This window comes from Haliotis cracherodii, unplaced genomic scaffold (genome assembly GCF_022045235.1).
Source record: "Haliotis cracherodii isolate W230 unplaced genomic scaffold, xgHalCrac1.p SCAF_15, whole genome shotgun sequence".
Taxonomy (NCBI): domain Eukaryota; kingdom Metazoa; phylum Mollusca; class Gastropoda; order Lepetellida; family Haliotidae; genus Haliotis; species Haliotis cracherodii.
The window spans coordinates 13,263,210-13,279,969 of NW_027266270.1; the positions used below are offsets into that span (position 1 = coordinate 13,263,210).

The 16,760-nt window shown below is 38.9% G+C and overlaps 1 protein-coding gene and 1 pseudogene across 1 annotated transcript; one reads left to right on the plus strand and one right to left on the minus strand.

Annotated features, from left to right (window-relative positions):
* Positions 1-5,400: 5,400 nt before the first annotated feature.
* LOC139461830 (serine-enriched protein-like) lies at positions 5,401-7,458 on the minus strand (annotated as a pseudogene).
* Positions 7,459-12,815: 5,357 nt separating this feature from the next.
* Positions 12,816-16,462, plus strand: LOC139461533 (collagen alpha-4(VI) chain-like). The gene is made up of 3 exons (XM_071243017.1): positions 12,816-12,897; positions 13,073-13,651; positions 15,864-16,462. The coding sequence occupies exons 1-3, from the start codon at positions 12,816-12,818 to the stop codon at positions 16,460-16,462; spliced, it is 1,260 nt and encodes a 419-aa protein (XP_071099118.1).
* The last annotated feature ends 298 nt before the right edge of the window (positions 16,463-16,760 follow it).

Genomic DNA, 16,760 nt, shown 5'->3' on the forward strand with positions numbered 1-16,760 from the left:
ATAGATGCCGATGGGGTTGGGGAGGAGAACTAAGGGAGCTGGGTATGGTGGATGATTGTTTGTTTATGTAATTTTGATTTGGTAGGTTATTATGGTTTTAGATGCGTTTTATTAGTTCCGTTTTTATTAAGAATACGCCTAAGGCCTTGAAGTTTTCTAGTTTATTTTGTGGGTTTAGTATTGCTTCTAGAGTGAGAGCCTTGTTTAGATTGAGGGTGGTTTGTAATGCGGTTCGATGTGTTAGGTAGTGTGTGCAGTGGATGAGTGCGTGTTCTGGGGTTTCTGGTTGTTTGCAGTGTGGGCAGTTACCTGTAGTGTGTTTTTTAAATTTTTTTAGGTGGTTATTTAGGTTGGTGTGTCCTGTTTGGAGTTTAGTGATTACTCTGTCGATTTTTTTTGATGGATGGAGAATTTTTGGTTTGGTTAGTGGTTTGCTGAGCACTCTTTTGATTTGGCTATTTGAGTTTACATATAGGTTATGCCATTTTTTGTGATTTTTTGTTTGTTTACACTTTTAATTTCTGATTTTGAGATGGGTAAGTTTAAGCTTATTTCTGGGATTTTGAGGGATAGTTTAGCTGTTTTGTTCCCCCAGGTCGATTGCAGCATATTTATAATACCCACCAGCAGCAGCCGAAGCGCGTGAGTTCGCTCATCAGTCATGACGCATGACATAACAAGCCATGACTTTTGTCATGACGTCACGCTGGCGTGAGTGCAGTTCACACCTGATTGCCGCTAAGCACAGTGGTAAGTTGTGATAGTCTGCAGCTGTTTCCGTTGTTTATTTATCTATCAACCTGTCTTTCTGAGAACATCTCACCAACCTGTGTGGAGACAGGTGAGTGGTGACGGTGTCTGTCGTTGTCCAAGTGATGAGAGTACAGATGCAACATAACTGGTAGGGTTATTCTCACTTGTCGAGTTACCCCCCTTGATGACATTAGCAGATTCGCAAACACCTACCAGCTTTAATAAAAAAATACGTTTATATATACGTGTGTATAATACAATATATAATACATGATTGTATTTTCCATTAATCACTTATGGTAAAAATGTAAAATTTAATTTGCCAGGGTTATCATTCCCGATGTCAGTACCGTATTGCCTGAATGACGTCAATAAAAGCGACAAAACTCCATATCCAAAAGAAAACCCTGCTAAAACACAGAGTAGATTTCGGCTTCATCTTGATCATGTATGAGTCACTATCAAATAGTGGTGGTGCCAGGTTACAGCGAAAGTTAGGGTGTATCCTACCTCGCAGGTCAAGTAACGCAAACATTGTTTATCTCACACCATATCCTGCTGAAAGGAAGAAGGTTTGTACAGTTTGCTGGTTGTGTTGTTGTATATGTTACAAAGATAATACATGCAACAATATTGTCAGAACGCCGTTGTATCATTTGCCAAGACTTCCGTTTAGTGACATTTGAAGAAGGATAGGTCCGTTACAGGGAAACATTGCCCGAGGTAGGTGTTAAGCAAGAAAAGCTTTTTACTGACGCGTCAGTATTATAATGGGATTTCAGCTATTTACCTTGTATCTGTATGTAAAACATACATGTTGATATATTATTAGTGTTTCTTGTCCAGACTTGTGATGTCGCTTAAAACCTTTGCCACACAACACCATGACAGTACGACGAAGTTCTACTGGTCTGTTCCAAACTCTGATATGTACATTTCGAATTTGCAAAGTATTTATAAATTAATACAAAGATATGGGTCATCTGGAATAATGAATAATGGTCTGCCCGGAAAACGGAAAGCCCGACCACATCAAACCAATAGACGTTAACTTAGGTTACTGGTTGTTACCCGGCCTGACGGTCGGCATTGAAGGGTTACAAGGGCGGATCGGATCGGAGTCGGTATACTGTTTCTGAGTGGGGTACCATGTTAAAACTTCGGCATGGTATCTCAGTGGGCTATGACTCTACAACCGGCATTTGTCAGGAATAGTACAAACACAGATAGCGTGCACGTCGCTGTATAAGTGCAATAATCTTGTGCGACATTAAACCCCACCTCACCTAGACTCGCTTACAATTTCCTCCAAGTCCTGGACCTTGTATGATAACACCTACCCATCATACCTTTCTCCCCATGCACTGAGTTATTGAGTGAAAACATGTCGGAGACGCCATGTCATAGTGATCCTGTATTGCGGTGACGAGACGGTGTTTTTTGTAGTCTTAACAGAACAACTCACGGGTTTGCGTGATATTTCATCTATAGATTATAGCTTGAATTGCCTCTCGTTGACAAGTATAACATATAACGTCGACGCCAGAGAATAACCAGTCTCGATTATCCGACGAAACAGATTCCTTGTGCTTAATAGGCAAAATATCGGTGACAAATATATCATGAATGTATCAAGTCAGTGACGCCACCAGTTTGTAGTGAACATATATCATCACAGTGAGACTGTAGCAAGAACGCTTAAAAAAGCCTGTTGGGTTTGCTTTGTAGTCCGATCTTTAAAGGTGACTATTTCAACATAAGACGCCAGGACTGTTTCCAGTTATATAGAGATTTATTGTTAAGCGTTGCACCGGGTGCGCTCAGTAAAAATTGCGTAACTGGCATATGCAGACTTAGCGTTAAGTAGGATGTTTGTGCAAATAAAACCCAGAGGAGTGTCTGAATAATCTGCCGGGGAAAAAAAGCATGCACCCATGTTTGATGGTGGCTGAAAATGAAACAAACAAGAAATGGAGTTTCGATGTAGATGTATTTGATATGGGTATCATTGATTACTGGTTATTCTCTGGCGTTGACGAAGGTTTTGAACCTTAAGTTTGAATTGTTTCGGCGACTGTTTTCAACGTAGAAACTTTTCGAAAAAGAATGTAACATCAAATATTGAAGTGTATACTCTTTTGCCCCGCAATTGATATCAGCACCCGAAGAGTGGAGTCTCTTATTATTCTTACATTTTGCATAGTTTGTTCATAACGAAAAAAATAAACTGAAATTAGAAAAATATATAATCACATTTGACAGAAGCTTTTGGCCGACTCTCATTTACAATTAGGAGAAATAAATATCGTCACCACTGTTCGTAAAAATGGTGAATAATACGTATAAAACTATTTGTTCTAACAACACAAATCAATCAATAATCATTCAGTATCGTTTTGCTACCCGTGAAGATCAGGGATATAATAGGTCTTCCAGTAACCCATGCTTGCTGTAAACGGTGACTATGCTTGTCGTAAGAGGCGACTAACGGGATCGGGTGGTGTGGCTGACTGACTTGGTTGATACATGTTATCGCATCCCAATTGCGCGGATCGATGTTCATGATATCAATCACTGGATTGTCTGGCCCAGACTCGATTATTTACAGACCACCGTCATATAGCTGGAATAGTGTTGGAGTGCGGAGTTAAACAAACAAAGAAACGAAGAAACAAATAGCACCATTGTGCAATCGAACTTACGTATATGTCCAAGAAAATATAGCATGGACTTGTTAAAGATGAAGTAATGACATATAATAAATCTGTCTGCTTTGGGGGCTACATTGCGATCGTGAAAACTGTTTGTTGCTGGTAGTTGGTAGTGGACAGGCACTTCAATATCAGACAGGCCCATACACATCAGTTTATGATCATCTCGTGACACACCAATGCAGCCTACTCAGTATGACTGTCAACTCTTGTTAAAATCTTGTCACTGTTATAAATCATCTAGAGTGTGTACCTGAAGATAGCATTTATGTGGGTGGTAGGGTTACCAAATGGTTATCTGTACCTCAGTGGTGAGATGTGTACATGTACGTCGCAGACATAAAAGATTTGAGCTGCTGGGAAATTGCTCGAGTGTGTGGTGTTGTGAGAGGTGAGTGGTGACGGTGTCTGTCGTTGTCCTAGTGACGAGAGTACAGATGAACACGTACCGTGTCAAGAAGCAACATATACTGGTAGGGTTATTCTCACTTGTCGAGTTATCCCCCGAGTTATGATGTCCTTATGAGCAGATTCGCAAACACCTTTCAGCTTTAATAAAAAATGACGTTTTTTATGCATATCTTTTCTATTCGACGTTACAGTTACGATAGCAATACAAGAAGTTACAATGGTAAAAGTTCAGTTCTATACAATATATAAAACATGTATTTTCCATTAATCACTTATGGTAAAAATATAAAATGCTCAATCCTTTGTGAACGTCGCAGATTTGAGCTATTGCTCGACATAAAAGGAAAGTTGAGAGCTGAATTCATCTCTCATACAATAGAGACTTGTACTCTGATTCAAATATCTATATTATATGATGACAGAGATGTGTACGTGTAGGTAGCAGGCATTTGATCTGCTGAGATATTGCTCGACATAAAGGGAAAGTGTTGTGGCGAGTTATTTTCCAACTCTGGATCTAAAATATGAAACAGATGAGGCGTTGTTACAAGCCCTAGTGTTCAGTAATCCTTTGTGTAACTACATGCAATTCAAACCCTAGTGTTAGTTACACTAAGTTACCCTTGTCATGTTTGTACTGTTATATGCGGATTATACTCTTTTGACATCTACGTCCTCCAACAAAGAAAGAAAGAATCTGCAACAGCAGTCGTGCATTATGCGATTGTTCCTTATTGTTTTTTAAAATCAAAATATATATTTAAAAACATAATACGAAGTATTCTCAGTTCGACTCGTTTTTAATGATATCGATAACCTAAGGTATTTCCAAATGAAAATCAAACATATGATAAAATTCACTGTGATGCATAGTTTTGTGGCTCCTCGGTTTATGACCGGTCATTTGTCGCCCTTATGTAGTTTTGTGGATGACATCAAACCTCTGTAGAACGAAGCTGCATACAGTTTTCCATTGCTCTTGTGTATTCAGACTTAGCATTCCAAATAGCATTGACTATTGACATTCATACAGATGATATCTGTCGAGGATGATCTACTCGTAATTCTCGAGGAATGAAAATGTACATCGTTCACCTGTCTCCGTTAAACCACGCTCCCCGAATACTTTGCAATTCAATTTATGCATATTTTTTATCAACGGACGTCTATGAATATTATCCGCGGACCATATTGCGTAATGTCATTATAATGTTTAAGATATGTTTGTGTGTATTTTAAACCAGGAAGAGGTCAACATGACATGAGTGGGCGGGTCGCGTTGACCTTTGTTCTATCAGCTCCATACTAAAATAACTCAATATCGTAAACCATATGTAATTTTACGATATTCGTCAGGTTAATTTCAGTTTACTGCCAATCACATTCACCACGAATTATTTGCAAATTATGACACAATGTGGTTTTATATTTAACATTTTATTTCAGTAATATGTACAATTTGAGCACTACGTGACATACTTCACGGGAGGAATAGCACAGTACAGGCAGGAAGCTGTAGAGTCTGCTATCGCATCTTGGATATCTGCAAAACAATAGAATACGTCAGATGTTACACAAGTTCGAAGACATGCAGTGGGTTTATGGGTTTTTAAATATTTTTTCTCAGTTCAAGATCTTCATTCGGTTCTCATCACAGGCATCAGATATTAGTTACTCACCATCTGAAGGAACAGTTTCACCTGTGGTCGTTTCCTGTACGGAGAACCAGACTTGAGAAGTTCAGGAAGTGTTTTGGCTGTGATGCATCTGGCTACGAACTCCCAACAAGCCTTGCGCAGATCTTCCAACTGGTACTCAGTGGAGGCACATATTAAACCTAAAAGAAAATAGTTCTGTATTAAATAATGTACAGTGTTACGACGCAAAGGTCACTGTAAAAACGCAAAGGTCACTTTGAGACACTATACACAACAACCAACAAGTCACGTTTGTTCACTATTGACTGACTATTTTACTTTTTCAAACGCGATTCAAGGTACTTTTTAAATATAAATTGCGTGTATAATTGCGCCTTTAATATCCTTGTGTTTTTCTGCATTGCATATTAATACGAATAAAAGTTATGCGTATGGAACCTCCTCCAATCTCTCTTTTAACAACGTGAATACACACGCGACAGGTACAATCACCAGAACTTACCTATGACAGTGTCTGTCGTCACAGCCACGTGACCTAGGTGAATGAATGACACAACCCTCCTGAACACTTCGTGGTCGTAGTCGGGAACAGGGATGAAGATGTGGTTGTCTCCGGCGTGACAAGCTTGAGTTGAAGGCACGGATTCGCCTTTCGCCCTTTTCTTGAAGAGAGAGAACACGCCCCTCTTAGTGCGTGCTTTCTTCTTTGAGATAAATAGTTCATAGAAGAATCTGCAATCCAATATGAAAAAAGGTATCGATATTATATTCTTCAATATTGTCTATATTAATAACAAAATATTATGTTATGTTACATCAGTCACTCTCACATTTTCCAGCCACAGACTAAAAACTCTTTCTCGAAACTCACCTTGATCGTGACCCCATGTAATCCATAAACTGGTTCCTTCATTTTGCCAGCAAGGAATGTGACGTCACACATTTCCTTTACGCAAAGGATGTACTCGAGCGTGTGGATGAGCGGTTTCGTGTTCTCAAACACCACTCCGCCGTCGTCAACGTCGCTCAGATCATGCGGGCTGCTGGCACGGGAACTATATCCAGACGTGGCTGAAGACCCTGAAGGAAAAATGAATTTTTATTGAAACTGGAATAAAACGAGATATATTGTTGAAAGTATGCATCCATTAAGCGTGTACAGAAATTTATTATGATTGTGGGTTCGATCAACCCAGATTGGAACAGATTATTCTGGATGTTTGTCATACCGTTTGTCATGAAATGCTTGCAGACTCTTACCATCTGAGTACGATTCATCGTCGGAGGAGTAAGCATCGTTCACAAACGCAATACGGCGCCCGTTTCTGGAATCTGAGACATGAAACAGAGTTAGATGTGGTGATATGATGCATGATATTCTTATTCAACTGTACCTTATTTTGTTGACATGAACTGTATTTGTATATACATGTACGTTATTGTATCATCTTATAGCTTTTTCAACATTTCAAGAAGGATTTTTGGATCGGTACACATAACACCTGGTTATATCCAGGATGGTGCTGAACATTAATGTTCAAAGTGCACAAATGACATACATGAAGCCAATATATTAAAGTCAGTTTTTTCTGTGAAACAAATAATGCTACTCAAATAAAACTACTCAAATCTTTTGCTTTTGACAATGAAGTCGTGAAATAATATCCGTGTGTGTAGAACTACTGACGGAACTAATGCCACGCTTTATTGTTTTAGGTCATTAGACTAATTTTGATCCAGATCTTCAGGGGTCAATCATATATTACGTACATCTTAAACAGTGATGACACCTTTTTCTGTTTTGATATGTTAAGGGATATGTTCTACGCGTTCATCTCAAACCTGATATAAATAAAGATCTTACCTTGGGATTCTAAGCCATCAAAAGAAAACATACTCTCGTACTGGGCGTTGTTCGAGTTCATAGTGGAGGCTCCGATTGTCAATGTTCAAACGATGCGTCAGAAAATGATTGCACTTGTCGGTTGTTTGAAGTCGATTGCAGCATATTTATAATACCCACCTGCAACAGCTGAGGCGTGTGAGTTCGCTCACCAGTCATGACGCACGACATACGACAAGCCATGACGTCACGCTGGCGTGAGTGCAGTTCACACCTGATTGCCGCTAAGTAGTGGTAAGTTGGGATAATAAGCAGCTGTTTCCGTTGTTTATTTATCTATCAAATTGTCTTTCTGATAACATCTCAGCAACTTGTGTGGTGACAGGTGAGTGATGACGGTGTCTGTCGTTGTCCAAGTGATGAGAGTACAGATGAACACGTACCGTGTCAAGATGGAACATAACTGGTAGGGTTATTCTCACTAATCGAGTTACCCCCCTTGATGACATTAGCAGATTCGCAAACACCTACCAGCTTTAATAAAAAAAAACGTGTTTTATGCATATCTTTTCTATTCGACGTTACAGCTACGATAGCGATACAAAAAAACTACAATGTTAAAAGTTTGGTTCACGACGTCCTATACAATATATAAAACATGATTGTATTTTCTATTATGCACTTATGCTAAAAATTTAAAAGACTTAATTGTTTGTGCACGTTCAAGAGTCAGTTTTAGCCCGATGTCAGTATCGTATTGCCTCAATGACATCAATAAAAGCGACAAAACTCCATATCCAAAAGAAAACCCTGCTAAAACACAGAGTAGATTTCGGCTTCATCTTGTTCGTGTATGAGTCACTATCAAATAGTGGTGGTGCCAGGTTACAGCGAAAGTTAGGGTGTATCCTACCTCGCAGGTCAAGTAACGCATACATTTCTTATCTCACACCATATCCTGCTGAAAGGAAGAAGGTTTCTACAGATTGCTGGTTGTATTGTTGTATATGTTACAGAGATAATACATGCAACAATATTGTCAGAACGACGTTGTATCATTTGCCAAGACTTCCGTTTAGTGACATTTGAAGAAGGATAGGTCCGTTACAGGGAAACATTGCCCGAGGTAGGTGTTAAGCATGAAAAGCTTTTTACTGACGTGTCAGTATTATAATATGATTTCAGCTATTTACCTTGTATCTGTATGTAAAACATACATTTTGATATATTATTAGTGTTTCTTGTCCAGACTTGTGATGTCGCTTAAAACCTTTGCCACACAACACCATGACAGTACGACGAAGTTCTAATGGTCTGTTCCAAACTCTGATATGTACATTTCGAATTTACATTGTATTTATAAATTAATACAAAGATATGGGTCATCTGAAATAATGAAAACGAAATGCCGAGCTACCAGTCAGCAGTAAAGGGGGCAATGAAATAATCATACCAACACTGTAATTTGACGACGTCACTTAATATGTATGATGTCAAAGCATCTTTGGTACCAGCCGGGTATTTTATTATTTAAACATGCTCACATGGAATCAGGTATAGTTTAATAACACTATTCAATATTTTGCCGGATGTCGTGCACCGCAATAATCAATAAAATTTAAAATGTGTGCTTTATTTTTCGGCCAGCGAGATAACAGATCAGTATTCCGTACGGGAGGGACCATTTGTTATTCCAGGATGACTAGCAAAAAATAAATATATCCCGATGGATGTTCAGAAAAAGAAATATTTAGTCTCTATGTACAGTCGTGTATAAAAAGTTGACTCTCGGAGAATGACCAGTCCCATTGTTTCTTCATCAGGGAATATCTTCTCAACCAACTGTGGTCACGCCTACCTGTTCATTAGCCACACTTGTTTCACGGATTTATTCATGCTAAAAAGTAACCATCCAACTAAGTGGGCTAATTTCAGATCAGCAAGAAATAAAGTTACTTCCGCTATCAGAACTGCTAAACAAATATTCGTCTCTAAAATTGAAGATACTGTTAATAACTCGCCTTGTACCAAAACGTTTAATTGTTTAATTTATCACTTAGCCAGTCAATTTTTCCCTGTTTATGGAAAGAAGCATCAGTAATACCTACCCACAAAAAAGACAGCGTCCTGTCGCACTCACATCTTGTTTATCGAAAGTCTTTGAGAAATGTGTATTTAAATATGTATTCAACTTCCTAAGAGATAACGACCTACTAACAAATCTACAATCAGGATTTATGCCAGGAGATTCCACATCAAATCAATTAACCTATTTGTATAATTTCATAGCTTAAGCTCTTGACGAAGGAAAAGAAGTTAGAGCAGTCTTCTGCGATATAAGTAAAGGTATGGCATAGAGGAATTATTAATAAACTGAAAACTCATGGTATCCAAGGCGAACTATTAAAATGGTTTGAAAGTAATTTAGAAAATAGAGTACAACGGGTAGCAATTAACGGGTACAAATCTGACAAGAAAGCTGTACTAGCTGGAGTACCTCAGGGCTCAGCCCTTGGACCACTTCTTTTTCTGATATACATTAACGATATTGTATGTGATATTGACATTAACATTCGTCTCTTTGCATATGACACTTCATTATATGCTATCATAGAAGATCCATCAGTTGCTGATACCTGTCTTAACAATGATCTAGATACAATTTCACAATGGGCCCGTAAATGGCAGGTTACATTTAACGGACGGAACAATCATAAAAGAAGTCAAAAGTCATAAACATTTAGGAGTGACACTCCAAAGCGACTGTACATGGACTGATCACATTAATGATATTGTACAAAAAGTTCGCCCTATGATCAGTTGTCTGAGGCGTTTTAAATACCGATTATCACGTAAAACCTTGGATACTATGTATAAGTCCTATATCTTGCCAATATTTGACTATTGTTCGCATATTTGGGATAACTGTACGTCTGAGCAATCGCGTATATTAGAAAGCTTACATCTTGATGCCCTGAGAACTATATGTGGTGCCGTTCGTGGCACAAATCATAAGAAACTTTATAATGAAACTAAATCTCAATCCTTGCAAGATAGAAGATACCGCCAAAAATTTTTTTTTAAAATGTATAACAACCAATTTCCAAGCTATCTTTGTGATTTGATCCCAAACTTTGTCTCCGAAACTACAAACTATAATTTAAGAAACAGTTCTGAAATACAAGGAATTTATAGCCGTACTTCTTCTTACGCCAAATATGTACAAACATATTATTTAAATAATGTCTATATCGATGACGTGAGTGAGTGAGTGAGTTGGGTTTAACGCCGCTTTTAACAGTATTCCAGTTATATCGCGGCGTGTCAGCTTAATGTGGGAGGAAAGCCCGAAGTGATGCAGGTCTCAGACGTTTACTACTTCGGTGAAACCAACGAGCACGGGTATGGTGCTGACAAACCTAGAAACATAATCGGTGCGAACCGGGATTCGAACCCACAATCATAGGTTTCTGGCGTGCCCAAGTGACGCAACTCTGCACAGGGAATCGCGGCGCCTTAGACGACTCGGCCACCCGTGCCCCCCTATATCGATGACGTCACATCCTTCATCTCAATATGTAATATATGTTGTATGGGAGCGGTGTTAACATAAGCTGTAAAGCTTGTTCACCAATCCCAACTCATTTCAATGTATAAAAATATGTTTAAACCATTTATTCAAGCTTTTGCGACACAAGGTCGATCGAAATAAAATTGAATAGCTATGTCAATCATTTATTTATGTAAATGGAAGTCATTCTGTCGTGAAGTTAAAACCGCAACTGGCCTCTTGAATCACTGATAGTGATGTAGACATGGAATTGATAAATAACATTATATTTTTTATAACAGGGTCGATGTTACTGGCGGGAGACATAATACAAAGAAACATTTTTATGTTTCTTTATTTCTTTTCCAGCTGCTTTTATGTTGGGGCGGAGGGCCCGTGGAACGAAAAATAAAAAAATGTGGGGCCTTACAAACAATATTAACTGAGAACGATGTCCAAAAAAATGGACGATAATGCACAAACTAATGATTTCTAAATTAATAAACATAGGGGTATATACATAAAAGAGAAATCCGCATCATTGAGTGGTTTCCACATGTTCCTTGGGGGCTGACCACGTTCTACCACCTACATGTTGTAGCAAATCAACAGAGTAAATTGTTCTGTCAAGTGTTTGAGACGGAAGTTCTTTTCAATATTTTCCTGAGCATCCAACATCTCCACTTTGTTTGTTGTTTAACGCCGCACTCAGCAACATTCCAGGTATATGACTGCGGTCTGTAAATAATCGAGTCTGGACCAGAATATCCAGTGACATCAGGAGCATCGATCCACGCGATTGGAATACGATGACATGCATCAATCAAGTCAGCGAGTCTGACCACCCGACGTAACGGTAATTAAACACGCATTCAACCAAAATGTTTTTGATTACAATTGATGGCAAGATATGTTTGATCCAGAGGTACCACACGGCGCAAAGAAATGTTGTAGCATACCTACCAGTTGATGCAAGTACCTAGACTGTCATAAAGCGCAAATGTGAAACCCAGAAGACAAACAAATTGTAATTTGCAGGTGGTACCTTCATAATCAGGAATGAGAAGTTCAGTTTAAATATTTATGTTATATAAAAGTATAAAATACACATATTTGGAAAACAAAACTGGTAATATGTTTTCACAACAATGACTTTTTCAAACGTTTGTTATTGTTTTCAAGGAACATGGGGTATTAAGTTGACACGATCATGGTGGTATACATGATACTGTTGACATTGATATATCTACAGTGGTAAAGTTATTCATATTTTTTTTTCAAATTAATCTTTTCAAAGTAATAGCTATAATGTTGTAATATTATTTTATAAAGAAGTTATTCTGTACATGGAGACAAGCAAATATTGTTAAAATTGAAACCCATAACATTGAGAGTGCGTAACTGTGTTATTTTTAACGATAAACCATATTTCTCCATAAAAGTTACCCCCTGTTGCCTGACTAGCGTTTAGGGCCTATTGTTTGTTGCCTGTTCATACCCGGCGCATTTGGATGTTTGTGTGTTTGTTGGGAGCATGCTACTTACAAAAGGGTTTCTTTGTAATGAGAACAATGATTGTTCAGCTATCGGGTGCTCATAAAAACACTTTTGTTGAACCGTATATAATGCTTACTCAATGCCACAGACTGTTGAAAATCAACGTCGGAAAATTATGCCTCATCGAGTAAATGAAATGTTCGAAAAATCGTGGTGGTTTTATGCACTACTGGTCGTACTTCACTTCCCAATTTGTTCAAAGTTATCATGCAAATATTACTAGAAACTAACATCTCTTCAGTTACTATTCCGGACATTTTAAGTTATTGTTGGAATATCCATATTTATGTATTTAGGAATGTTCATAGAATTTTCTTTTATGCTAGACAATTATGAGGCTTGCAACGTGGACGTTAGCCACAGCGTGGATGTCCTTGCTGTGCATTACCTCTACTACATCACAGGGTACAAATGGTGAGTATGCTGGGGAGTCGGGGAGGTGGAGAGGCTGTTCCATTGAGTGATGCTGTTGTCCTTTAGTTTAATTTATGATGAATATAATCATAAAGGTGTCCTCATTTGCCTTTCTTTTTTGGCCTTGAATCGTTTACATATTCTTCATGTGTGACCATTTTATTTATTTTAACAGATTGCTCTGGGGCATACACAGCTTACGTTGTCGTAGATGGATCGGAGAGTATCAGTAATTCCGGTTTTGAGGAAGTTAGGAATGCGTTGATTACGTTTGCTGATCAAAGTATCAGAAGCAACAGCCTTACCAAAGTTGGCGTCGTGCTATACAGCGATGATGTGACAGCTGTTATCACCGCATCCTCTGACATCAACTCACTAGTGAATGCAATACGTATGCTTGCTCATCCGAAATCAGGAACATTCACTCATCTTGGTATAAGGAGAGCAAAGGGTCTTTTAGACGCGGACACGTCTGGTAACAATCACATCATGATTGTGATGACCGATGGTTTGTCAAACTATCCAGCAGATACTAAAGCTGCTGCTGCAGAGACGAAGAACTCTGGGATAAGAGTGATTGCTGTTGGTGTAAATCCTTTGCTTAACTTCCCATCATCACCATACAAGAGCCGTTATGAGCAGGAGTTGGTGGATATTGCCTCGGATAATGCGACAGCAATTCAAATCGAAGACTTCAGCAGTTTAGTCACAACTGTCCAAGACATTGTCCAAAGCTTGTGCCGTCGTGACATTGGCAAGTATTTTAAACTTTAATGGAATATATCAATTATTAGCCAATGGCTGAAATAACATTGCAAACACGAAAACGTCGTTTATTTTCCGAATTTGGTCATTGGATGAAAAAAAACGACTCAATATTCATTAAATTTGGTAATTGGTGAGCGTCGAGAAAGTGTCTGTAAAAGCGTAAAATGGACGGGAAAACGATGCTTTTTGCTGCGCTATGTAGAACTGTTAACAGCCAATCAGATAGCGTTGGTCCCCTGACGCACGTGATGCCCAAGGCTTCATTTAGGGAATTAGGTTTAGTATTAGGTTCCGTATATCTGGCATGCCTTGCTCTAGTATCTGTCGCACGCAGTGCAGTAAGATTTGCTGATAAGTCAGTTTTAGGATATGAAACCTGTTACTGGAATTCAGACACGCGTCAAGACGTCAATCCAAACCATGTTACTAAATTTATTGAGATAACATATCCATCCGCTATGCACAGTCATCTCTATCGGACAATGGGTTGTGTTTTATTTGGTTATAACGGTAAATATTTTTGTTATGTGAAGTTTAGACGATATACGGCTTTTCCTTTGGACGAGTGGTCGGTCACATGACCGCGAAACTGAAGTTCAACAACGTTCAACAACGGACTACTTGCATCTTCCTTGGGGAAATCCCTGGGAATTCCCTTGCATGAATTACATACAGAAGCGTCGTTTCTCATCATTTAGACCCTTTAATTTTGAACTTAGCGTTTTCGCATACATTGGGAGAGTTTGATTGCTTGTCCGTTTAAGGATATCCTCTGTACAACCCATCCTAAAGAACAAAACGAAGAAAAGCACATCCAAACCATCGCTGTGACAGTCTACGGCAATCTATGAATGTACATTAGTATCTAATTGACACAACGTTACAATCACATTTCAATGATCAGCCAACTGTTCAGTCATGAATAACACTTGAAATGGCCACTGGTGCTTTAACGACTTCGGAAATATCTGCCGCCACGTTTTATCGTGTCGGCCATTTTGACGTCTTGTACTTGATATAAATGTATTAAGACGCTGTCGTTGTGACTGACTTACTGGGGTAGTTCCTAACAGACCTTTCTCATCTTATGGGGATATTTTTGGAATAAACATCTTGAAAACAAAGTTTACTAAAACAGATGTTCCTGAAAAGCAAATTGAGCATACATACGCTCATGTGACCTCTCTTTTCAGGGAAATATTTTATTCCGCGATACGGCTTCTTGTTGTATGGCTGTGGGTGTAAACAAGAGGTCACACGTATAGATCTAGCCATCTTCACTTACATTGTAGACTCGACCAGGCAGCCGGTAAAAATAGAGTACAATACCCCAAAACATGGGGACAAGTACCATAAAACCGAAAGGATTATGAGAGACATAATGTCATTAACAACATAAAATATATAAAGTAATCTTATTGTAAATATCGGAATATGAAGACAGAAATATTTTTCAAAGACACATTTCAGCCTCCCTCTAACCCCACCCTTCACACATGCAAACATGCAAACATACGCAAACATACACACACACACACACACACACACACACACACACACACACACACACACACACACACACACACACACACACACACACACACACACACACACACACACACACACACACACACACACACACACACACACACACACACACACACACACTGAATGATATCAGGTCATCGATATACCAAAGCTTAAGCACATTCATCCGCACAAACACCAGATTACCCCTGACATACATGCACACACGAACCCTTTCGTACATCAGGCTGGTATACCCGCACATGCGCTCACACACCCACACACAGAGACACACACAAACATATACACTTAAGTTTATACACACATATTTTCACACGTACATCTATTATATAATACATGCATGAATAGCTTAGTTAAATACCAGTGTTCTTATTGAGATACAATAGGCGAAGACATAGTAAATGAGTAATTGTTTGTAAAACTATTTTCTGTGGATAAACATTTTACAACACACGGTAACTTTTGGGGAGCGGGGAGGTGGAGAGGCTGTTCCATTTAGTGGTGCTGTTGTCCTTTAGAATAAGTTATGATGAATATAATCATAAAGGTGTCCACATTTGCCTTTTTTTTTTTTTTTTGGGGGGGGGGGGGGGGGGGGCTTGAATCGTTTACATATTCTTCATATGTGACCATTTTATTTATTTTAATAGGTTGCTCTGGGGCATACACAGCTTACGTTGTCGTAGATGGATCGGAGAGTATCAGTAATTCCGGTTTTGAGGAAGTTAGGAATGCGTTGATTACGTTTGCTGATCAAAGTATCAGAAGCAACAGCCTTACCAAAGTTGGCGTCGTGCTATACAGCAATGATGTGACAGCTGTTATCACCACATCCTCTGACACCAACTCACTAGTGAATGCAATACGTATGCTTGCTCATCCGAAATCAGGAACATTCACTCATCTTGGTATAAGGAGAGCAAAGGGACTTTTAGACGCGGACACGTCTGGTAACAATCACATCATGATTGTGATGACCGATGGTTTGTCAAACTATCCAGCAAATACTAAAGCTGCTGCTGCAGAGACGAAGAACTCTGGGATAAGAGTGATTGCTGTTGGTGTAAATCCTTTGCTTAACTTCCCATCATCACCATACAAGAGCCGTTATGAGCAGGAGTTGGTGGATATTGCCTCGGATAATGCGACAGCAATTCAAATCGAAGACTTCAGCAGTTTAGTCACAACTGTCCAAGACATTGTCAAAAGCTTGTGCCGTCGTGACATTGGCAAGTATTTTAAACTTTAATGGAATATATCAATTATTAGCCAATGGCTGAAATAACATTGCAAACACGAAAACGTCGTTTATTTTCCGAATTTGGTCATTGGATGAAAAAAAAAGGACTCAATATTCATTAAATTTGGTTATTGGTGAGCGTCGAGAAAGTGTCTTCAAAAGCGTCAAATAGACGGGAAAACGATGCTTTTTGCTGCGCTATGTAGAACTGTTAACAGCCAATCAGATAGCGTTGGTCCCCTGACACACGTGACGCCCAAGGCTTCCTTTAGGGAATTAGGTTTAGTATTAGGTTCCGTATATCTGG

What these genes read in the sequence shown, in the direction of transcription:
- LOC139461533 (XM_071243017.1), top strand. Translation starts at nt 12,816, where the DNA reads ATGAGGCTTGCAACGTGGACGTTAGCCACAGCGTGGATGTCCTTGCTG. An exon ending in TACATCACAGGGTACAAATG is followed by an intron (nt 12,898 to 13,072) that starts GTGAGTATGCTG and finishes TTATTTTAACAG; the next exon opens with ATTGCTCTGGGGCATACACA. An exon ending in CTTGTGCCGTCGTGACATTG is followed by an intron (nt 13,652 to 15,863) that starts GCAAGTATTTTA and finishes TTATTTTAATAG; the next exon opens with GTTGCTCTGGGGCATACACA.